At 47.7% G+C, this 25,179-nt stretch overlaps 1 protein-coding gene across 1 annotated transcript in view; it reads left to right on the forward strand.

Annotated features, from left to right (window-relative positions):
• Positions 1-25,179, forward strand: part of l(3)80Fj (lethal (3) 80Fj) — a 413,275-nt gene that overhangs the window by 213,961 nt on the left and 174,135 nt on the right. The window contains exons 29-32 of the mRNA XM_075686799.1: positions 6,552-6,788; positions 9,959-10,153; positions 10,399-10,617; positions 21,497-21,646. Coding sequence (XP_075542914.1) covers positions 6,552-6,788; positions 9,959-10,153; positions 10,399-10,617; positions 21,497-21,646 — 801 coding nt within the window. The remainder of the gene's footprint in view (positions 1-6,551; positions 6,789-9,958; positions 10,154-10,398; positions 10,618-21,496; positions 21,647-25,179) is intronic.

Below are 25,179 nucleotides of genomic sequence, written 5' to 3' on the forward strand. Positions count from 1 at the left end.
TTCGTTATCGCCATTTAAACAAGATCACCCGAAAAGATGTCTACCCACTACCACACATCGATGACGCATTGGACTGCTTGCACGGAGCTAAATACTTCTCGTCCATGGATCTTCGATCCAGATACTGGCAGATTTCAGTTGATGAAATGGACTGCAAGAAGACGGCCTTCATGATGCCGGATGGCTTATATTAGTTCAAAGTCATGCCCTTTGGCCTATGCAATGCTCCTGCGACATTTGAACGTATGATGGACTCTCTTCTGCGAGGCTACAAATGGACCACCTGCCTCTGTTACCTTGATAACGTTATTGTGTTTTCTCCCACGTTCGGCAGCCACCTTACCCCACTCGCTGCCATTCTTGCAGTCTTCCGAAAAGCCTGCCTCCAACTTAACTCCACGAAGTGTCAATTCGGGCGCCGTCAGATTTCCATGTTGGGACACCTCGTTGACGCATCCGGTGTCCAACCAGATCCAGAAAAAGTTCGCGCCGTACGCAGTTTCCATGTGCCACGTTCTGCTTCTGACGTGCGCTGCTTCGTCAGCCTGTGTTCTTACTTTCGCCATTTCGTCAAAAACTTCGCTGACGTTGCTCGGCCTTTGACAGATCTTCTAAAGAAGAACACGCCGTTCTCATGGGGCCCTGAGCAAGCTCACACGTTTACCGCTCTCATTGGGTTTCTGACCACCCCTCCCATACTTGCCCACTTTGATCCATCTGCACCGACCGAAGTCAACACTGACGCAAGTGGCCACGGCATCGACGCTGTTCTCGCCCAAGAGCAGAATGGTAGAGAGTATGTGATAGCTTATGCCAGCCGCCTGCTGTCACCTGCTGAAATTACTCCATCACCGAGCGGGAGTGCTTGGGTTTAGTTTGGGCTGTCGCCAAGTTCCGGCCATATTTGTATGGCCGCACGTTTTCGGTCGTTACAGACCACCACGCCCTCTGCTGGCTGTCTTCCCTCCGGGTACCCACAAGACGGCTTGCTCCCTGGGCTCCAGGAATTTTCATTTGTTGTCAACTATAAGTCAGGACGTCCGCACAAGGAAGCTGACTGCCTCTCACGTCACCCCGTGGATCCTCCCGATCCTGTTATGGACGATCCGGTGACCTGCGTGATGGCTTTGACATGACCAACATGCGCACTGAACAACAACATGACGCATCCTTACAGTCCATTATCGCCGGAGTGCAATCTGGCAGCATCGACGGCACGTGCTGCATAACGGCATCCTCTACCACCACAATATGAACCTTGATGGCCCTGAGTTACTCCTTGTCCTTCCTTGTCATCTGCAATCCTTCGCTCTCAAACAAATGCACCGACGGCGGGACAGCTTGGTGTCTTGTGTACATACGACCACGTGCGACGCCGGTTCTTCTGACCGGGTCTCTACCACTCTGTGCGTTGTTATGTCACAAATTGCAAATTGTGTCAGCGCCGGAAGAAACCTACCCTGGCACCTGTCGGCCGACTCCATCCAATTGAAGTTCCATCTGATCCTTGCTTTCCTATAGGCCTTGACCTGCTTGGCCCTTTTCCGACGACGACTAGGGGGAATAAGTAGATCGCTGTCGCTACTGATTATGCAACACGCTACGCTATAGCAATGGCGTTGCCGACTAATCGCACAACTGACGTCGCCGATTTTCTCCTTCATGACGTCATTCTCCAGCACGGTGCTCCTCGACAGTTACTTACAGACCGTGGCCGCTCGTCCTTGTCTCGAGTTGTGGACGACCTCCTCCGCTCTTGTGCTACTGAGCACAAGCTGTCCACCGCCTACCACCCACAAACAAACAGTCTTACGGAACGTCTCAACCACACACTTGCATAGATGCTGTCGATGTACGTTTCCAACGATAACCGCAACTGGGACGCCACGCTGGCCTACGTGACATATGCGTGTAACTCGTCCCGACATGACACCGCAGGTTATTCACCCTTTTATCTTTTGTATGGTTGCCACCCCACTTTGCCCTTCGATGCTATCCTACCTTCTGTACCTTGCGTTGCCACTGAGTACGCTTCTGAAGTCATCAATCGTGCTCAGGTGGCACGTCAAGTCGCCCGATCTTGCTTATTAGCCTCACAGCATCTGCAGAAAGAGGGTTATGACCAGTGCCATCGCAATGTTGAGTTTGGCCCAGGGGCTTGTGTGCTGCTTTGGTCACTGTGTCGTCGGGTCAGCCTCTCCCAGAGGCTTCTTTCTCACTACACAGGGCCTTATGAAGTCCTGCATTAAGTTAACAACGTCAATTACGAGGTTGCATCGTTACAGTTTCATGCATCCTCAAGTCCACCACCTGCTGACGTTGTGCACGTTTCGTGGCTGAAGCCATACTTCGCTTGCAGTTCTTCGCCTACCATGTGCCGAGAGAGCGCTTCACCACCTGGGGGTCCTGTTACAGAAGGATGAAAGAAGAGAGAAAGGAAGAAGATCGTGAGACGCTGGCTGCTGCATGCTGTTTCTAGTCTGCCATTTTTAACCCCATTGACTCTGCTTGTATATACATTGTAAATACAGTCTTATACTCCCAACATCCCTGTAACAATATGAAAAATGCATTAGATAACATATTTTTCCAGTAAAAATACATGTATACTACTGTCAACAATAGATTTTCTGGACGTCTGATCTTTTGGACATGCCCGATAATTCGGACACCTTCATGGCACCACCATGTACCCTTGTAGAGCCAGTGTATAAGGACGTCTGAAATTTCAGATGCAAAAAACCATCGCCATCCGATTTTCCCAACTTTATGGCATGACCGCAGGTCCGAAATGGCATTAGTCAATGCCACCATTGCCACCATTTTGATTATGTTGCTGCCTCAACACGCCTAGTAGGTGTACTGGCAGGCAGGCCTTTAGAGCTGATTCGCAAGTGCCTGTGGCGATTTGAGCCTTGGGGGCAGTAAAAGGTAGACATTCGTTTTTTCCTGACTGCCCAATTTTTCAGAAGTTTTCGCGGCCCCTAGGGAGTCCGAAAAGTTGGACATTGACTGTATTTGCAAACCGTAACAGCATTGTTATTGCACCACTCTGCACCGATCAAAACCGCCGGACCAGTCATCCAGGTTGCTCACTGCTTTAGCCACATCGTCAATCCACAATAGCTTGTTCTTGCAGCCGGCATTATCGCAAGGATCATGTTGAAGCACTGCTCTTTAGCACCTATGGTTTTAACAAGCACGCTCTGTGCTTCTCTTTCCTCGACCATCCTGCTCATCGGCATTGTCAAAGTTTATTAGTGCCTGATGAGCGTTTCCGTTTTGTGAGCAGGTGAGCTCTTTGTCCCACAGCAGGCTTACTACTCGACGTAGGGCCCATTGCACCCAGTGAAACCAAAGACAGGCAGAAAACTGGGCAAATGGCTCACGAATTCGACACTGTGCCCCACTATACTCACGGAACCGACCAAGCGCCAGCCGTGCCTTCTTCACTTGGACTCTCCCGTGTGTCACGGCTGGCTGTGCATCGTGTGTGTTCACACACCTATTAAGTCAGAGTGAAACCCGTAAACTGCATAAAGAAAGTGTTGATAACACAATAGCATTAAGGGCCCCATGTTGCAGAAAATCCGACATCAGCATTCCTGTGTCGACCGTCATTTCGACAAAAATCATTCCGAACCTTGCAAACCCAACCACGCATACCCAATCATGCAGACTCCCCCCATGTAGTGCAAAGAAGCTACTGAACTAATTGAATTTCTCCAAAATGCGTCAGAAAAATTGTAAAGTATGACTTACACCCAACCTTCAGACATGATGATGTCGGATTGTAATTTGAATATACAAGAAAACGAAATTCTGTACGCACAAACTCAAACACAAGCCCCTTTTCCCAGTGTTTCTACAATTCGTAGACCTGTCACGGCATCCAAGATTTGCGCATGCAAATCACGGAGGCCCCAGAGCACTGTACCCATTTCCTTGCAACGCCTCCAGATGGCGCTTGGCTCTGCCGCATTGCGGCCCATGCAAGAGGCCACGTTTCTACCATAAAGCTCGCCTTCGTGCATAGCGTCAGCCGCCAGCGTTTCTCAGTAAACTTATGACTACATAAGCTACAGTTGCCGGGAAGTGTGAGCAGCAGTCAGGGATCTTTGAATGCTATTGTGTTCCACTCTTAAAGGTGAAGCTTAAACGGCCTCCAACTTTTTTTCTCTCTGGATTCTTCGAGCTGCCCTTGCACTGGCAGCAAGCATGTGACAAGCATGCTGCAGGTGTTATCACAGTCACTCTCTGTCACATCCCTGGTGACCGGGGTAATGTACGGGGTGCTTATACAGCATGCTTGCCACCAGTGTTCTCTCATCGTGATTGTGTTGTCAGCTTCTCGGTCATCCAATTCTCTGCCCCTGCCGATGTTTGTCTTGTTTGCCACTAGTGTGGATGTGCACCCTACATAAGTTAGCTGCAGAATTTTGTTTACATAATCTCGGCATATCTCACGTGGCATGATTGCTAAGTATTTCCAGCACAGTGACGAGCATAGAGATTAAGGGGGGACACAGGTCCTAAAAACCAAAAATCTCGAAAAAAATCTGTTTTTGGGAACTACCTGTTTCGGCATCTGTAATGCCTAATCTACACCGTATCAAAATGATTTGCCCAAAAGAGCACCCTGAGTGTCAGAAAAAAATTATTCTGTCAGCAAGGATGGCGAGAAACAACCGCAAGATAGCGCAGAAACACCGAAGTTCACGGGGCACTTTCTCGTTTTTCCCACCGTTGAGCGCTGCCATCTCGGTATCATTTGAAAGCTCGAAGTTCCGTCTTTTGGGTTCCCCGCATCCTCACCGAAAATGGCCTCTTAGAAAAAGCACAAACGTAAAAGTATCGGGGGCCGGTGTGGTGACAAAGCACGTGGCCCTCCTATTGGCTCAGTGCGCCTGGCAGTGAGATGCCTCGAAAACCGCTGATATGCCGTTTCTTTGTTCATCGTATTGCGAACGTAAGCGGCAAACCGACCTTCTTTAAAAAAAAAAAGTTTGAAACCAAACACATGCAAGCCGTATCTACTTCCTACAGCAAGAAAGGGGAGGCGGTTGTCCCAAGGCTCAGACGATCCGACAAGATTGCACCGGAGATAAGTCACTGCGTCGTGCAATGTCATACCGCATCGGCAATAATGCAGCAGCAAAGCTAACCATTTCCCTCTGTCCTTGCGTGTAGGTTTACTTTGGAGATCGCAGACGATCTGCCGATGCCTATTGCCATGCCTCTCGCGTGTACGCAGGCTCGTGTGGGTCATATGCCAGATTCTGTTACGAGTCTAAACTTGAAAAAACAAAATGATTTTATTTTTATAACAGAACACGACAAAATATTTCAATATTTACAAGTGCTATTGCAATAGTAGCCTCCAGGAATGTTGTCTGTCTGGCTAGAGTCACTACGGTAACGCCTTCTGACCACTCGCAGCAAGTTTTTAGCAGACGCATGCTCAGCAGACATAGCCAGCTCATTTGTCCTGGTAGCAGTGTCAACGCGATCTAGTAGTTCTGATTTTCAGTAAGTAGCAGCAGTTGATGCTAATGCTTGAAGCTTTCCTTGAGCTTCACTGTCAATATGCTGCAAAACTTCCGGTTGCAGAATAGTAGTGTCGTGCCGTAACGTCGATGAAACGCGGCCGTTGTCGGGAGCGCTTCAGGCAGTGCTTCATTGTCAGGAGCCAATGGCGTGGCTAGCTGAGGGTCACATGCCTTTATCGACCAATCACAGCACACATTTGGGACTTCTTTTTGGAGCAGAATTTCTTCACTGCCAATGTGTGGAAGGAGCCGGTAGTGGCAGGAAAATGAAGACGAGAGACTGTTCTTTCAAACAAAATACAGGTCGGCATAACTGAAAACTGTGGGGGCTGTCACACGGCGTAGAAAAAACTATTTTTTACAGCAACATTGGCTGATGTTTAGCCGACACTGGTGCCAAAAATTTATATTACAGCTAAAATATTGATTTAGAATGCATAAAATTTGGCGAAGTGGTAGAATAATAGTTAGAAATTTTAAAAAATACCATTTTCAAAATATTCATTTTCTTCACAATTTTTTGGGATCTAAAACCCGTGTGCCCCCTTAAGTGTGCTTGCTTTAAACACATGTGTGAGAGTAAAAGGTCCTAGTCTCTCTGTAAAACTGCAGCACAGCCGTTTGATCGTGGCACTGCACAGTAACAAAATTGGGGGTGCAGTTATTGTGGGGAGGAATGCAGTAATCAAAATTTTGAAGAGCAAAGCTTGTTATGCATTTATTATGTAACTGTCTTCCTTACGTGAATATATACTGTAAACAGAAGTGAAAGTCGGCAGAAAGATAACTTGCTGCATCCCTGGGAGTGTTAGCCAATGCCACTTACGGCCAAGGTAACGGAGGTTCGAACGGAGGTAACGGAGGTTCGAAGGTACATGTGAGTTAGGCTTGAAACATTGGACATTTGATCATGTGATGTGGTTTTGATTCAGAGCCTAGAAAAGTTCAGAGTAATTGCAAATGAATGCATTTGAAAGCTTGCTGTGTGTACTTGCATTGTAGCGTCCTGAGCCTGTACGAGACAGCTTTGGGAGGGTGATAATGGAGCGGCCGCCGGATGTGTGGGAGCCCCGAAGTGGCGTGGGGCTTGCATTGGCACAGCTGGCACCGCTGGTGCATTCGCCTGCTGTGCCGGAGCTCATGGAGTTCTACGTACAAGAGGCACTGTCAGACCCTCACCCAGTGGTGCACAAGACCCTCCTGGATGCTGCCACAGCCCTGGTTGACTTCCACGGAAATGTGAGGCCTTGCCATTTGCTCCCACTTGTAGTGCAAGACTGCATGCCCACTTACTAGGCAAAAATTCTTGGGGGGGGCATTACGTAGATCTCAAATACAGTTGAGTCGGTCAAATTTTGTAGTGACCGGATTTTCTGGATTAGTGTGTTTTTCTTGTTTTTGTTTTTTTGAGCAAAATGTATGAACCAGTCTCTGTTGTATTTGGTATCAGTTGATATCAGCGCTAAAAGATTGTTTCACATGGCATAATCGGGGCGAAAAAAATCTTTCTGCTGCGCACGTTGCAGAGTGATTTTTGCTGATAGCTTTCACGTGCGTCTGTGGCAGCGCTATTTCCATCGCAGTGATGTGCAAGGTTGCCGTTTGCTCACGAACTATTTATGCCTGCGTCATTCAATAAAAACAACATGGAAACTAGTCGGATATTAGAATTTTCCTATCATTATTCAATAGCAGAATAAGTACACCATTTTTCAACGTTTAAAAGCGTTGAGACTTTGCGATAGCTTGCAGATGCTGTGAGTGAGACGCTGCACAACACCGCAAGTATGAGCATGCGGCTTGTGCGGCGGCGGTGAGGTGGTTCAGTTTAGTACACTCAGTTTCGTTGTTACTATGGAAGCCACAACTTTTTTTCCTGTAGGAGTATTTGCTTTTGCAGAAGAACAAGCTACTATTGATCATGCGTGTAGAAGCAGCTGGAACAATTTCTAGCCATGAAGAGGTTCGCGGTGGTGGCGATCAATTGGGTACATGCCTTATGTTGAGGCAGCCTCTCCTCCCAACCTGAATAATGTGCAGCTTCTCCTTTTAAACGAATTCTGTAAGCGGAGGGAAAAAAAAATTTATGAAGCTCCTAAGCTGCAGGTGCTGGTGAGTATGCCCTATTAATACATACCTAAAACTGGCGCGCGACATTGCTCCACAGAGCTGCCAATGTGTGGTAAAACAGCAAAGTGCCTATTTTGACGGTGCTTGGTTTCGTCACACATTGCCCATCCCACATCACGCCGATCACTGCGACTCAGCGACGGCACGACCAACTTGTTGGAATGCAGTGGCAGAGAGCCCATGACATCGCGACGGTCGCTGAGCGACGGAATTCGCTGTGTCACTGAGTGAAAATTGCACCATGTGAAACAGCCTAAAAGAGTGGTGAAAGTTTCTGGAATATTTAACAGTGTGGAAAGCACCGAGGACAACCATCTTCGGAAGTGCCCATTAAAGGGCCCCTCACCAGGTTTGGGAATTGCAAAAACGCAAGCGTGGCCTGTAGATCGGATGGTGGCTATTATGTCTGCAAAGTATAAAATAGCTGTGTGGCGCGAATACGGTCAAAGGTCATAATTTCAAACGAAAGGCTGTGCACCCTTCCTCTTAAGGGCACTTTGAGGGAGAGTGAAGGTCACATGCGCAAAGGCCTGTACACAAGATGCACTGCTTGCAACATTACCGGCCATGGCACATGTGAGTTCCTTATGTGAGTTCCTTCACCTTATATGAAGAGCCCTGTCGCTGTATGACACATTGAAGGTGCAGCAGCACTGCCATAATTTTCCATGAGGGAAATAGAAAAAAAGCAAAGACTTTTAGTACGAACAGCACATTCTAAGCTCAACTACCCTTGATTTCCTCTTGCTTGCCAATATGGCTGCCCCCCCCCCCCCTCTTAGTGTTCACAGTCCTGCTCGCACTTGTTGCCATCCCGTGCTTTAGGTAAATTGTCTACCACACGTGCACAGATGCGCACCTGCCTGCGAAGCTTTTCCAAACCAGTGTCGACGTGCATAACTTGTGGGGATGCGCGACTCTCGCGCGTCCCCTGATGTTTTTCCCGCATGGCGCGTCTCCTGTAATCCGGCTTCGCCGCGTGGCCTGCGTGATGCTCGCGGCGGTCGATGTGGTTGGGGCGCAGTGCGAGAGATGGCGCGAGTGTTGCGTTGCTAACGCCGCCTCACGGCAGGGTTACTTGAGGGTGCGGGGGAGGACGGGCTTCTTCCCCGGCGGGTCGGCGAACAGCGTGGACATCCCGCGCGCCGCCGACCCATGCTTCTGCGAGACCGCCTCGCGTGGCCGCCTTGGAATGCGCCACCATTCGCTTGACAGTACGCGCGAACTACCAGGCATAGGGATCCAGCATGGGGCGAACATATTTGCTCGCTTTGCGGTCGCGGTGAGTCGGACTTCTAGATTTGTCGCGTGCCCATCGGCATGTTTTGTGGATAGCAACTCGGCTAGCAGGCATTGATCTATGAAAGGTGCAATAAATGCCCTTGTGATTGTTTGCACTACTGTGTTGTCGTTCCTTTGTCCCAAGAGCATGGGTGTGAGAGACCCCACAAACTCGTGCAAAAAGGTGCCATGCTTGCTTGCGCAAGTGGGAAGAATGCATATTCAGACACAAAAAAAGAACTTTGTGTTATGACCTGATCTAAGGCATTGTCTTTTTCTCATTTTCTGACCATTAATTCAAAACTTGGAGTGCATTGAAAGATGCCTCACGAAGCCCCATCGTAAATTTTGGCTATACACCGAAACATAGTAAGGTGCCATTTAGAGAGTGTTTTACTGGAAGAATTTTTCTCATTGTTTCATTAGAAAAGATTGAAAAATTGAAATATTGTGTTGCCATGCTGCTAGGAGGCAAGCTTCACTGCCAACCTACACGGCTCTCTGTCTTCGCTAGCATCTGCAAGCAACATTCCTTCACAACCTTCTCCCGTGCCGAGGCGAGGGAAGGCGCATTGTTCATGTTGCAAGCCCCACCGCCCCTTTTTTTTTTCTTTTTCGCTGCGCAGTGCACTTCCGGTGATGGTTTAGCATGTTTTGAATTAGATGATCTATTAAAGCCACTGCCATAATTCGTGCCATTGCAGGCAGTGTGTCTGATGTGGAGGCATTTATGCGTGTGACTTTGATTCTCTGGCAAGAAGCGGCGCTCCCTTGAAAGGAAGCACAAATGGGTTTTCGTTAGAAATTTCAGCTGTTCTTGTGCCGTGAATGGTTTTATACTTTTCTGATGCGATTGTCAAAGTTAATCGATGTGCCCTGCTTGTCTGTTTGCGTTGCCCAAACCTAGTGAGAAGCCATTTAAAGTCGAGTAACTGCTGTAAACAGTGCAAAGTTGATGAGTGTGCGATGAGCTCATGCTGGCCACCTGCGCTGCGCAGAGCAAGGTGAACATACTGCTGCCCCTGTTTGAGCACTTCCTGGATGATGCCCCGAGGGACCAGAGCTACGACCAGGTGCGGCAAAGTGTGGTGATCCTGATGGGAACCTTGGCACGCCACTTGGACAAGGATGACCAGAAGGTCAAGCCCATCGTCAACCGCCTCATCGACACCTTGGCAACACCTTCGCAGCAGGTGGGAGGGCTTTGCACTGGTGCATGAGTAGCCGTTGCAACACCGTCCTCTCTTTAAGTAGTAGTGCCATAGCTCTTAGTGATTAAGCCCTATCCATTGTGTTATTCCTAAAAGTTAGAGAAGTTTGAAAAACCAGTTTGCTACCTTATAGTGGTGTTTCTTGCAAATTGAGAGCTTGGCCAGTTGCATTTTACTACATGTTGGATGGCAACATAACAATTTGTGCTTGTCGCATGGCTGCCCAGGTGCAAGAGGCAGTGGCCACCTGTTTGCCTCCACTGATCCCGGCCATCAAGGATGAGGCGCCTGTGCTGGTTCAGAAGCTGCTGACACAGTTGCTCAACTCTGAGCATTATGGCGAGAGAAGGGGTGCTGCCTATGGCTTGGCAGGGCTTGTGCGTGGACTCGGAATTCTCTCCCTCAAGCAGCTAGACATCATGAACACCCTCACCGAGGCCGTCCAGGTTCTGACCACATTTAACCCATTCATTCAAGCTTTAACCCTTTGAAGGTTTTTGCCGTACATGTACGGCGGCGGTTTTCTGTCCCGCAAGGTCTTTGCCGTATGGTTCCGACCCTCCGTTTGAAATTTCGCGCCATAATGACGATGCGTGCTCACCGGGAGGTGCTGCCACCTCTTAGTACTTACAAGATGCGTTTGAAATTGGTGCTACCTTCTTGGGGAGATAAACAAAACTGATTGCTAGCTTCAGCGCATCGCTCAGACTGCGGCAACGCCCCTTTGGCGGTTTCGGTTTCGCCGCGTGATCGCAACGGAGGCGCGCGAAACGTAATTTTTTTCTTTGTCGGCACTCTCTTGCAGGGCGGTGGAAGTTGATTTCTATCTTGATTGGCGCTGCTCTTAGCTTGTTTATCAGCGCCGTTCGCGAGGTATTCTCACTCTCAGTGGCAACGCGCTTTCGCGGTTTCCGTTCCGCCGCGTGATCGCAACGGAGGCGCGTAAAACGTGGCTTTTCTCATTGTCGGCACGCTCTCGCAGGGGCGGCGGAAGTTGATTTCTATCTTGATTGGCACTGCTCTTAGCTTGTTTATCACCACTGCTCACGAGGTATTCTCGCTCTCTGCGGCAACACGCTTGCGCGAGAGGGTGCCTCAGACCTCTGCCCAAGGCAGCCGCACGCAGAGCTGTCATGTGTGCGGCAACACAACTCCTCGCTCCAAGAGAACAGACACGCATTTTAGGTGTGCAGACTGCGATAAGGCGGTGTGTAGACCCGTGTTTCAAGGAGTACCAGGCTCGGAAATACTACTGAACATGTTGCAGTTCTGAGTGATGCCAACACCAAAATACTGTTCCTAATTATTTTTTACTATTTATTCCCGACTTTATACATTTTGTACATTCAAGATCCGCAATAAAGTAATTTGACCACCTGGGAAAGTTTTTTTCAAAATAATTCGACCCTCAAAGGGTTAATCACTTTAGTCGCTAAGCCAGCACTGTGTGTCATCAGTGTGCAGAAAGCAGGTGATGTGCTACATTTTTGTTTCCCTCTGAGCAACCTTGTTTTGAGAAGCAGCAATCTCATGTTAGGGATGCTTAATTTACGAAAATGATAATATATTTCTTTCTTTTCGGGCACTTCAGTGAGTTTGTAAGATCACCTACCGTATTTACTGTAATCTAGGCCAACCCCGATTCTAAGTTGACTGCCAAAATTCCGAAGCCAGAGTAGGCCAAACAAAAAAAGCCAGGACAGTGTTTACAGAACGAAAACAGAATTTATTGAATATGAACATGCCGAGCTCATTCTACGTCATCATCACTGCTAGCCATAAAATGCCATCCTCCTTTCAGCGCACACACAAAGCATCTCCAGGCCCACGAAAGGAAGGTTCTAGGCTTAAAATGATAAATATAGCTTTATGCGTATAAACACAGAGGTTTACTGCAGTAACTGTCTAGCGCAGTCTGCTGACACCTGAATGGCAGTCAGCAGTGGAGGAAGGGTGGCAATAAAAGAGAAGGCGTGAAGGTTAGTATAGAGTAAAAACGAAATATTTACCACAGAGCACCTAAGTAAAAAGAAAAAAAAGACAGTTTGTGGAGTGACTTCCTCGAGAAAGGTTGTCACCAGCACTGTTGGGCCACATGGAACAGCGAGATGGCGAGGCATGACTGCTCGAAGAAGTCGCAGTGCTTTTGTAAGCCATTCTAGACCACGTACTATGCATAGAAATTAAAGTTGTGTGCACCGCTGAAACCAATTTTGTTTTGACTGCATGTGCCGCATGACCTGATCCCTATTTTCCTATGTTCAGAAGCCCCCTAGCAAGCTCATTTCCATTACTACGGCCTATTTGCGCACCTTCCAATGCGCAAAAAAAAAAGTGACTTTTATATACATGCACGATGAAAAGGCTTTGTGTGTGGCCAACTAAAGCACTATTAGCCTCATGCACCCCAAAATAGATGTCAATTATGTAAGGGGCTCTCCCATATTTTTTTTTTTTCAGCACTGTTTGTAAACTGCTTGAACATTAATTGGGATTTGGGTGGCAAACAAATGTTCCTTGGCCATCGGCCATCTCCTGGTGCATGAGTGCCGGCTCCTGCAATCGCTGAAGCTAAGCAGTGTTGATCTGAGCTAGTACATGAAAGGGTGACCACTTCCAGGAACGCCGACTGATGATAGCTCCGCCTGCCGTGGAATAGTTCAAATGTTCACTTTGTGTGATACACGTGTGGTAACGGCAGCGAGCGATGTCTCCTCCCCCACACTAACAATTCCTCATGACCAAAAATGCACCAAAAGCTGAAGGAAAGTGAGCAGACGCTATCCACATACAGATCGAAGTAAGCGGACGCAGCCGGAAAGCGCCCTTACTCTCTGGCTATGGCCTGCTTCCCTTCTCGCATGCGTGGGACGTTGCCCTCTCTCCCTTTCAAAAGATGTTGTGTTTCCTATTCTCCCCACGAGCAGGCAGAATGGTTTTTGGCACTCGTCGCCATGTCGAAGCATGCGGACAAAGCCGTTGCAATGCTTGTCATCAGTATTTGCAGTGCTCGGGTTTCAGAATACAGATGTCATAAATAGCTGAGAGTTTCAGTCTGTGTAGCTCATGGACGTAGCACAGACGGCAGCACTCCCGGACATGAAGCCATGTGATAAAACCAGGATTGCCTTGTGCATGTTTACCTCATGCAGCAATGGTGTGGAATTATTTCCGATTCCTTCATCCATGTGCGTGTGTGCTTTTAGCTCACTATTTATGTGGGATGGGCTGTGCGAGAAACTTGAGAGGGATACTGTCTATATCATCTAGTACAGGTAAACATGCAGCAATCGCAGTTGCGTTCTTTCACACAAGTCTCCATATCATTGCCCTTGTGATGGACCTGCTTGTGCACCACTTAGCACAAGTGTACATCCAACAATTATGATATTATACAGAAATCATCCGTGTTTCATGCGCTCCCAGTGTCTTAGAAACTCACCGTATTTACTTGCACAATGATTGCACTCACGTAGTGATCGCACCCCTGAATTTTGTCATCAAAATTCTTTTTTTTTTTTTTTTTCTTTCCCGTGTAATGATCGCACCCAGAACTTGCAGCAGCGATATTTCGTGTGCCAAGTCTAGCTGATGATGATCGCGCTTACCATCTGTCGAATGCTACGCGAACGACTCTTCAGGAATTACCAAGAAGTCTGCACGCAGCAAACAGATTCGTAACAGATGCCCCATTTCATTCCTTTCATCACTTTCTGCACTTCCACTAAAAAAAAATATACAACCAAACTTTCCTTTGGCTTTATTATTTGTAGGCTTTATGATAGTTGTGGTCAACAACAACATCAAAAAAAGGTGCCTTTCGATTCCACTCGTCTGCACTCATGGGCACACAACAAATCGCGAGCGGCAACGATAGTAGCCACGTCTACATTGATGCGTTAGAAATGTACCCTATTAATACGCTGACGCTTCTAACACAGCTAAGATATTCACCCACCCTTAGCGGAAATGTGCCGTTTGAGGATAGTAGTGAAGACAAATGGCCGCAGTTTTTGCAGCATGCCCACCATGTGTTTCTATATCGCTGACAGCTAAGCGCGCCCATCTCCGTTTCTGTCCCTTCAAAGTGGACATGGCTACGTTGCTGCTGCAAACTGGCCGATATTAACAATATTATTCATTACTGATACGCCAGAAACTTTTTCAATGCAGGTAATGTACTCACGAGAAGAAAAAATAAACCGCATTCGGCTTGCTCCGCTGGTCGCCATTTATGTTTTGGTGTCCCGCACTGTTAGAGCAGCAGCCGCCTGTTTGTTGACCTGTTGTCATCCCGCAGCAAATGTGGGATGAAAAAAAAAATGATTTTTTTTTTCCGGAAAATTTAACCCGCGTAATGGTCGCGCCCCTGAATTTGCGTCCATTCTTTTTACAAAAAAGTGTGATCATTATGTGCATAAATACGGTACTTGTCAGATTCATGAAGAATTCGACAAAAAAACACATGAACGAAGGAATGCAACCCAAAGAATACTGCGTGTGTGGCTGTATTCTCTCCAGTTAAAAACAGTAGTAAAAGATGGCATTATGATTGAACTGATAAGTGTGAATGGCATGATGAATATGCATATGCGTGCATAAAGATATGCTTATTATATGGGCTTCTTTCAATTTTTGTCATCTGTCAATTGGTGATGTTCACTTATTTGGTTGTTTACCCAAATTTATTGCAGTTGTAGAACTCTATCACGGACAGCAGCTGTAAATTCTAAGGTTGCAGGTGTACTGGGAGGATGTTTTCCAAAAATAAAATACTGATACGGGTGTGCGAAATCTGAATGGCATATGTAATAACAGCCTATTCGATTCGGTTGTCAAATCGAATAATCATTATTAGATTCAATTTGTCATTGGCAGCTTTTTATTGGTGTCAAAAGTTACTGTTCGTGCACCCCATACAAAATAGATAGCATAGTACGCGTGGCTAGGCTGTTTTATTGGGATCGATATCACGCTCACTTCCAGCGCACGTGCAGTGCTGTCGCGGGTGCACCAGCTAGAGAGCCTGTGCGCACAGTATTTGAGGTCTTGTCATTAGAGTTTCAGAGCCGCACTACAGCAAAATGGTAAAACAATGAGTGGCACAAAACGTTCACTTAAGGAAATGCACACACGCTCACCGCTGCTAGCACTCATTGCTCAAGCATTATGATCACAATGGCCATCGCAAGCACTCGCGCATAGCCTTGCGCGCAGCCCTCAGATGTTTTCCAAGTTACGCCGACAGCCGTTTTCGTTGCTTTGGCAAAGTACAGCTTCTCTACCTCCCTATGACACAGGTGTCCAATGGCAAGTCCTCACACTGGCCTTTGAAATAAGATCACACACTACACAAGCAGGAACTGCATAAATAGATTATTTGCCAAAAGTCCATGCTTTTTTCACCTTTTTGTTCCATCTGAATTCGAAGACTTTCGAGCACATGTGCGCTGTTGCGCACGCAATGGCAAAAGGGCTTCTAAAAAGAAAAAAAAAAAGACGGAAACCTCTGCTTTGCAGCAAGCAGATGGCAATCACTTCAGTAATTTTCGAGGGTACGATGATTACTCAATAGAGAAAGCGGGCAATGTGGAGCTTCGAGCATTATGCAATAGCGATGATTATGCGGGTAAATGTGATATATTTTTCTACAAGAAGACCATCTACTGGAAATCAAGTGTTTCAAAACTTCACTGGGCGTCAGAACACGTGACATTCAGTTTGTTGCACGCGGTTTGGAATGCTACAGGTCACGCAGCCATCTGCACTTTTCGCTGAAGTTGGGGAAATAAAGGCTCGCTCATTGTTTGCTGTTAATCCTATCGTTCAACTGGTGTTGCATGGAATAAGGCAAACACAATACTCTACCAAACACATCGCACCTCACCGCGTGGGGAAAACAAGTTTCCGGATATTGTCATACGAGCCTGGAAACTAGGAGGAGGCGAGGGCAAGTTCTGTGTTCGCTTCAAGAATGCTTCCACAGTCAGTTGTGAACAAAATAAAGCACCCATGAATTTTCTGGTACCTTTCTTTATCTGCAATTCTCCTGGGCACAGTAGCCGAACCGGTTGGCTAGCTGGCGTGCAGTCATGATGCGTCGTATCTTTGTATCTTTCCTTCTTTCTTCTTTTCCCAACAGCCGCAATTGAGTGAGCTGCCTTAGGACCACGTTGAAGGCCTGGTTGCACATGCGTGTGCTCGAAGGAAAGTGGGGTAGGCGCAGCAACTAGACTGAGCCAAACAGTCAAATCTGAAGAAAGAATCCATCTGTATTTTGCCCGCTTCGGAAAGTTTAGTGTTGCCACATTTGACAAATGTTGGAACTGACGTGAAAGAGCTTGATATTTTTTTGCACAGGTGGTACCACCAGCAAAAGAGAGCCTGAGATTTAGTATTTATTGGAAATCTTTTGTTCCAAGCACTGTTTAGTAAAACTGGAGAGTGTTAGTATTTACAAGACATTGTATGAGCTTTACTGATGTGCAGCGCTTGTGAATTAGTGTGTACGTGAAAAACAATGTCAGTTTGCACAGGCCTCGCTAGCAGACAAATTTGTTAAATTCACTGCTCCCTTGTAGATTTCTTAATCAACAAAAAACAATTTTCTCTTCATAGCATTGCGGAGAAAGGTTTGCTCCTTAATAATTGAAAATTGCAGAGTTTGTGGGGATGCGAGACTCTCACGCATCCCCTGATATGTTGTTTTCCCGCACGGCTCGCGTGGCCTGGCGCCCGCGGCGGTCGGAGTGGTTGAGGCGCAGTACGAGAGATGGCGCGAGTGTTGCGCTGCTAACGCCGCCGACAGGCAGGGTTACTCGGGCGCCGAAAAACAAGGCTTGGGTTCGGGACAGCAAGCAGTACGGATGTGCTGTGCCGCACGTGCGCCGATCCATGCTTCTGCGAGACCGTCTCGCGTGGCCGCCTTGGAACGCGCCACCGTTTGCGTGACCGTACACGCAAATGACCAGGCGTTGGGATCCAGCATGGGGCGAACATATTCGCTTGCTATCCGGTCGCGGTGAGTCGGACTTCTAGATTTGTCGCGCGCCCATCGGCATGTTTTGTGGATAGCAACTCGGCTAGCAGGCATTGATCTATGAAAGGTGCAACAAATGCCCTTGTGATTGTTCGCTCTACTGTAATGTCGTTCCTTTTGTCCCAAGAGTACGGGAGTGAAAACTCCACAAGTTTCAGCTTGAATAGTTTTGCCTCTTCTTCGGTATTGTGTGACCGAGAATAGCTATAAATTGCCACTTTGAAGTAATAACTCATGAACTGTTCATCAGAACACAAAACAACTTCGAATAAATGATAAGTGCACTGTAACCTAGAAAACCACTAAATTTTGTTCTGTGTTGAAAAGGGAAAAATAAATTCACTCATAAAATTTTGTTTTGCCCATTTTTATTAGGGCCCATGTAAACTTCTAATTGCCTTACACGCAATATCTCTTCATAGAAACCTTGTATAACCTATCATTTAAATGCATCGGAAACTTCATTTTGTTATGTTGAACAGATTTGCCAGAAACACAGTACAACGGAGGTTAGTACAGCAAAAATACCATTTTTTGCTCACACTGTTTTGAGTGCCGTTAGGTAATGCTTCAGGCTAGATGATAATTCTAGACATCATTGGAAAGCACGGAAAGTAAGCTTTCTAATGCAATATAATTTACATCTCTCGAATGAGCACAGAAAGCGCAGTGCATCTGCAAACAATGACTAAAATGCGGAGCGCATTCAGCTGGAGTGGGACCACCCCCTTAGAAAGCCCCTCACCAGGCCCCATAGCAAATTTTAGTTATATGCTGAAAGTTGGTACGTCTCCTCCGGGGAATATTCTGCCGCAAATATTTTTCAAATCGTCTCAGTAATAACCGAGATAGAAATATTTCAATGCCCCGAACCCATGATTTCAGGAGGCAAGTGCCACTGCCAAAAGAGCTACTATCTCCACTTACCCCGTGTAGCCTCCACAAGCGAAATTCCTTCCCTGCATTCTCTCATACCAAAGCTCGAGGATTGCGTGACGCATACGTCACGAGCCCCGGCTTCCCTTTTTTTTTTTCCCCCTTTTTCTCCTCGCCTTGTGGAGCGGTGCATTTCTGCTGACGGCATCGTGCGCCAGCTGTTGTGATTGTCTCGTTTTGTGCAATGCACGATTTTGCGCACTGTGCACAAGGACTCCTGACTAGCGGTATAAGTCAGTGCTACATGAATACTGAAGCAACACAAGTGTATCACAGAGCATGATCCTGCACTTGAACACGGTAAAAAATGACATAGTTTCGGTGTCTGCGTGCGTACCGTATAATGCGGAATATAGGTCGAGGCAGAATATAAGTCGACCCCTTACATTGAAGCAAAGAAGTCAACATAAAAATTATAAGGCACAAAACTTTGTTTTATTTAGTGGTGCCGCCAGAGTCATCACCTGCTCATTCATCTGAGCTGTCTGAACTCTCGTGTGAAGACAACTGCTTTTCGCTGGCTGCGTCCCATAACATGTCATCCTCGACGCCGTCCAAATAGTTGCTAATGCAACACTTCTTGAATGCCTGCACCACCATATTGTCGGGCAGCGAGCGCCAAGCCTGCGACACCCATGCGGCCACAGTGGCGAGAGGCAGCCTGCGCAGCCGGCCGGTTGGGGTCGTCGGGTTGTCGCCGGCCATCCACTGATTATATTGTTCACGGACACTGTCTTTAAAGGGCTTGTTGAGCACGACGTCCAGTGGCTTAAGTGTTGAAGTCATGCCTCCCGGAATGACGGCGAATTCCGTCCTCCCGTCGCGGAGTGCCGGCTTCACACCTGCGGTCAAGTGCCCGCGAAAGGCACCCAAGACGAGCATGCTCGGACACCGCAGGAGTGCGCCGGGTCATCGATTCCAGTCGGTCTTAATCCAATTGAGCATGAGGGCCTCATCCATATAGCCCTTTTCATTCACGCGAACGACAACTTCCCACGGGAAAGCCTCTTTCGGCAGCGTCTTGCTCTTGAATATTATGTATAGGGGCAGCTTTCTGCCGTTTGCAGTACACGCAAGCATCACCGTGAAGCGAGAATGCTCGTTCCTCGTAGAAGGAAGCTTGACTTCTTTTGCGCCGCGTTCGCACACTGTGGTGGGCGACGGCATGTCGAACCACCCCGGCATTTCATCAGCGTTGCCGATCTGTCCCAACATGTAGCCATGCTGCTGCCGGAGGTGGATAACATAGCGCTGGAATTCGACCAGCTTGTCCTCGTATGCCTCTGGCAGCTTCTGGCAGATTGATGTGCGCCGTCGAAGTGGAAATCCCTTGTGTCGCATGAAGCAACGAACCCAATAAATGGAGCCCTTGAATTGTTCCTTAGGCAGTCCGGATTCTCGGGCAATCTCAATAGCTTTGATGCGGATGAGTTCCGCTGTCACTGGCAAAGATCTGGCTCAATGCCCAGGGACGAAATCCGCCACCTTGTCCTCGAGCTCCGGGTGCACCGCGCGGCACCCGCGAAAGGACGTCTTCCGCGCGTTGCAGGCAGACAGCTTGACTTTCTGCATTCGCCAGTACCGGACGCTTTTTTCCGACACACCAAATTGCCGCTGGGCAGACATGTTTCCATGCATTTCAGCATATTCGATGACTTTCTTCTTAAACGCCGCGGTGAACTGACGTGTAGTACTTGTACTCATTTTGCGGGTTGTCGGGAAATTAGCCACGCCAGGAACGATCGCTGCATAAGAAGGGAAGATGGCGTCGGTCCAACTGCGTAGGCCGCGTCAGTCACCAAGGAGGCGATAATGATGCGGATGCCGAAAGGTCTGTGCTCCTACGTGTTGCCAGACGACTATTCATGTTGTGCCAAGGGCCGGTATATAAGTCGAGGGGTGACTTTTTAGTAATATATTTTTTTGAAAAAACCTCAACCTATATTCCGTACTGTACGGTAACTGCAGGACGTCGGAACAAGCAGGCTAAACGGAAGTATATCTCTCTTGCTGCAGTGCGAAGTAAAACAAAAACATGGAGACATTCGGTTTGTATATTTATTATTTCTCTAAACTTTAATTCATCTATTCAAGCAACAGAATACAGAAGTAAGAGATGTTGCCTTAAATGATTCTCGAGGTCACGTGTCACTCCGGGTGACATCACGGTACATACACGTGTACGTAGGTGCACTAGCACATGTACGTCATGCTCCAGCTTGGAGCGCGGCGGCCCCGAGGAGAAAGGAAAGTGGCGTTCGGTTTGAAATTTTAGATCCTTTCGTGGCGTGTAGCGATGTAATTCTTTGCAAAGTCTATTGTTATTGCATACTGTAGGCTCTGCTTATCAGCTCAAAATGGCCAGACCTGGTGAGGGGCCCTTTAAGAAGGAAACAATCCATAACTGCTTCCATCAGGATGGTTTCTGCATTCCCATTGACGACAGTGAAAAGCTTTCCGACGAACACAACGAAGCCATCACCAGTTTTGGTGAAGTTTGGAGCAAGTGTCAGCATTTCCAGAAGCTGCTGACGGGTCAATTGTCAGCAAGTTTGTGTCTGTGGACGAAGATGCTGCGATCACAGGAGAGCTTGAGATTGAGGACTCCATCGCCGTTGTCATTTATTGGCACACGAGTGAAGGAAACAGTAAGCACAACTCGGATACTGTGCCCGCCTGCTGCAACATGATGCATGTGGTCATCCTGTATAAGCGCTTCTGTGCGACCATGGAAGGCTGCGGCGTCAGCCGCTCTCAGTCTTTGGGCAAAGTGGCAAAATGCATGCTCTTCCAGGCAATGAAGATATTGAAGCAGAATATTTCGGACTATTTTGTGCCACGGCAAACCTAAAGCAGGTCCATTTTATCAATAAAGTGCTGTTACAGATGGTATTTTCTTCTATGTTGTTCAATTCTTTATAATGTATACATCGAATTATGCCCTGTGCCAAACTAGTATTTTTTTGTGAGATCGATATAGTTGGATTCGACTGAGCTGGTGAGGCCTGAGCGTCCTGAGACACACATTGTCATTTTTGAGACTTCGACAAGCTTGCATTTGCATTCCTTAATTTGGGCTTGGTTCAGCACCTTCTTCGGGCATAGCATTTCGGTAGGAAGTTTTGATTGCAGCCGCGGCGGCATTAGAAAAGAAGACGCCCGCCAAACTGTCCCTCACTTCCTCTCCTTTCCCCTCTCCCCTCACTCGTACTTCATCGCATTACCTGCTTGCTTCCCTGCCCCCCCCCCCTTGCTTGCGTGGGACGACTGCGCTCATTGTTCACCATTTCAAGACGCTGTTTCTAGAAGCCGTTCTAATGGTTGTCTCTGTCCTTCTTTTCTGTCTTTAGGACAAGAAGAACGCCCGGCGCAAGGAAGGTGCCCTGCTGGCCTTCGAGATGCTCTGCTCGGTGCTAGGGCGCCTCTTTGAGCCGTACGTAGTGCACGTGCTGCCGCATCTATTGCTCTGCTTTGGCGACAGCAACCAGTATGTCCGCGAGGTGAGCTCCTCTCTTCTCCATGTTTACGCGAATCTGCTTTGTTGTGTGCAGTGCAATACGCTGTTGGAATGTGGGCTAGGGATGACACCAGCTATGCCACTTATGTCATTTACCTGCAGCTTGGCTTTCCTGCTGCACCTTGATGCACCAGCTTATGTTGCAGTTAGGTTGCTTGCGCAGATACGCACTAACATATGTCATGAAACTATGTGCAGAAAATTGTTCACATATGTTGCAGTTGTAGAATAACTACCAAATACAATTTTCTGTCTGTTCTGTTCAAGTTTCGTGACATATAGCCTGTATTCAAACGGGGGAGCCACTGTAAAAGACCGTGCTGTTTTTGCCATAGGACAAACTCTCAGTCTGCACGTGCCAACAGCCTGAAACTAAAAAGGCATACCACCATACCACCCATGGCAACATGTGGTGCTGGCAGTGTTGTGCTGGTGCCATATAGCCATAACTGCTATGACAGGCACAGCTCCCACACTGACGTAAATGTTAGGCAGGGAAGTTAGTACTAAGGGACGCACAGAAAAGATTGAACAAGAGGGTATGCAATAAAGCCGAGCATCCCCACATTTCCAGAGTGGTTAGTATCCAAAGCCTTCAGCTGCCGCTTGTGACTGCCGAGAAAGCAAGTCACTTGCGGCTAAAGAAAGCATAAGTATAGCAGACAGTGTGCAAATATATTGCTGTGTAGCTATTACGAGTGTAGCAAATCAGTTCTGAGAGGCAGACTGACTCAGCGGTCGCCGTCAATGGTTATGCTCAAGGAACGGGCACCAATGACATGAACTACAGCACGACTGTACATTCAAGATCAGGCTTGAAAACTGATCCCGTGTTTATTTTCTCCACCTTTACACGGTGGCGGAAGTGGCGCCACGCAATGGTCGGCCATCTAAAACAAAACTGTAACAGTCCCCGCCCCCCTTATATTACTCAAAAAAAGCATTATGGGGAATAGCGCTGTACTGGCTTGCGGCTTCGCATGCTTCTTCGCAACCGCGGTGTGCTCCATACTGAGTTGGGACAGTTTGCAGCAGTCTCTTCTTTGTCACCAATCACATTCACGGCTGGCTCCAAGTTTGCAGAAACAGCCCGATGAGTGTCGTACATAGTTGTTGGGCGGTTATCGACGCCTGGTATAGCAGGAGGTTCAGGCTCCAATGCTCCAGCAGTTGGCGCGGAGACTTCTTCGCGTTGAGAACGTAGGTGGTCATGGTGCCTATGCCAGACAGTGCCATCACTGAGACAGACTGTAGTTGCTGACTGACCTGTGGTTCTCATGACACATGCGAGTACCCACAGTGGGCTTTGACCGAAGTTCTTTGCAAGTACGTTGTCTCCCACATTTGGCAGTGGAAAAGAACGGCACCCTTGGTCGGCATGCAGCTTCTGCTTAAGCTGTCTCAGCAGCATGTTGTTCTTGACAGTCTGTATGACACGCTCTGCCACACCATTTGAAGCTGGATGGTAGGGTGGCACAAGCATGCGACATATCCAATTTTGTGTCAGGAATTCCAAGTATTGCTCACTTGCAAAGGCTGGTCCCTTATTGGACACAATGAGCTCCGGCAGTCCACGCTGCGCAAATGCTATCCACAATGCTGTGATGACAGCATCCGCTGACATTGATGCCACCGGACAGACTTCAACCCATTTTTGAATACGCATCAACAATGACAAGAAATGTATGTCTGAAGAACGGGCCCCCAAAGTCAATGTAAAGCCTTCACCAAGGCCTCTGTGGAAATGGCTAGTGTATGTGCCGAATGCATTGAGGTGTCTGCTCGTATGCTTGGCATGTAGCACAATTCTTTATGCTCTTAACAATGTCACCATTAATTCCTGGCCACCAGGCGTGGCTTCTGGCAATCGACTTGCTTTTCTAAGTGCCAAGATGCCCAACATAAAGAAGAGTCAGGGTTTTGCCTTGCAGAGATTTTGAAATAACAACCCTGGAACCCCACAGCAAGCAGCCTTCATGGAGACTTCACTGCTCCTTGCTGTGAATGCATTGCCCTCCGGTCCGGCTAGAAGCCCTTTTCCTCGCAGGAGCGCAAGAGCTACGTGACTCAGGAGGGGATCGTTTCTTGTAGCCTGTGCTGCAACAGCTGGTGACAAGAATCCCAAGTCTGGTTGTTCAAGCATGAAAATTTCAGCAGGTGCCTGCAGATCAACGCAGTAGGTAGCGGTAACCTACTGAGGGCATCAGTATGACCCAAGTCCAGACTAGGCTTGTGTATGAGCTTGTACTTGTAAGCAAATGTTTGTGCCCATCTGAAGTGGTTTGTGATCCTTGTAAGCAGTAAAAGGAATGCCCCACAGGTACTGGCAGAACTTTTCAACGCCAAATATGAAGGCTAATGCCTCTTCTGGAGTCGAAGGCAATGGGCAGTTCTCGACCATTAGCTTCTCAATGTGTCACGACTGCACTGATCCCATACGGAGATGCAGCAGAACTGAGACGTGGTAGTTTCTCTGGATCAAAATGTACTAGGACTGGAGCTGATGTTATGAACTGCTTCACTGTAGTGAATACATCTTCTTGCTGTTTTCCCCACACCCATTTTTTCTCGTTCATGAGAAGCGAATGCAGAGGTCACAGGCGTCCAGAAATGTTTGGAAGAATACGCCTGGAGAAATTCACAAGCCCCAGAAAGCTTTGGAGTTTCTTGAACTCATGGGGTGCAGATGCGTGAAGGATTGCAGATACCATTCTCAAACTTGGAGTAGCCCTTCTTTGCTTATGATGCGCCCTAGGTACTCCAACTGTGCCACAAAAATGTGACATTTGTCAAATTTCGACTTGAATCCAACATCACGAAGTACAGAGAAAACAGCACTGAGGTTGCCACGGTGCTCTGAATCATTCAGGCCAGTGACAAGAATGTCAACAAAATATCCTGCAACATGCAGCAGTCCTCGAAGAAGGTTCTCCATTTCTCTTTGGAACAGGAATGATGCCGATAAAACGAAGAAATGAAGACACGTATGTACTTAAATAGCCCCATATATGTGGAAATAGTAAGATACTTCCTAGTGCCCTCCCTCTGTAGGTTCTGAAACTCTTGAGACACCCATCCTTAGGGCAAGGGGCACGGGGCGTGACTTGAAAAACTCGGGTACCACATCTGGCAGAATATGAATTGTGGCTTTTGGGCTCTTTAACTTTCCAAGGCTCTGTTTAAGTACCTGACAAAATGCTTTAATAATGTCTTTAACATCAGACACGGCATGAACATCTGCTTCCCAGGAAGCAATGTCAATTCCCAGTTCTCGAATCCAGTTACGGCCTAGCAGTGTTGGTGAAGCTTCCCCAGTCAGGAACAAACCTAGGACAGCTTTTCTGTCGCGGAACTGGACTGCGACATATTTGAAACAGAACAGCGCGGCGTTCACGGGGACAAGCAGGGAGAAACGACATGGACGAGCGCTGACTTGCAACTGCGAACTGTGAACTGCGACATCTGCTTTGCCTTGAACTTGTGTGAGCTTGCCCGATGGTATGACAGTCACCAACG

Source organism: Dermacentor variabilis, chromosome 3 (assembly GCF_050947875.1).
Source record: "Dermacentor variabilis isolate Ectoservices chromosome 3, ASM5094787v1, whole genome shotgun sequence".
Lineage (NCBI taxonomy): Eukaryota > Metazoa > Arthropoda > Arachnida > Ixodida > Ixodidae > Dermacentor > Dermacentor variabilis.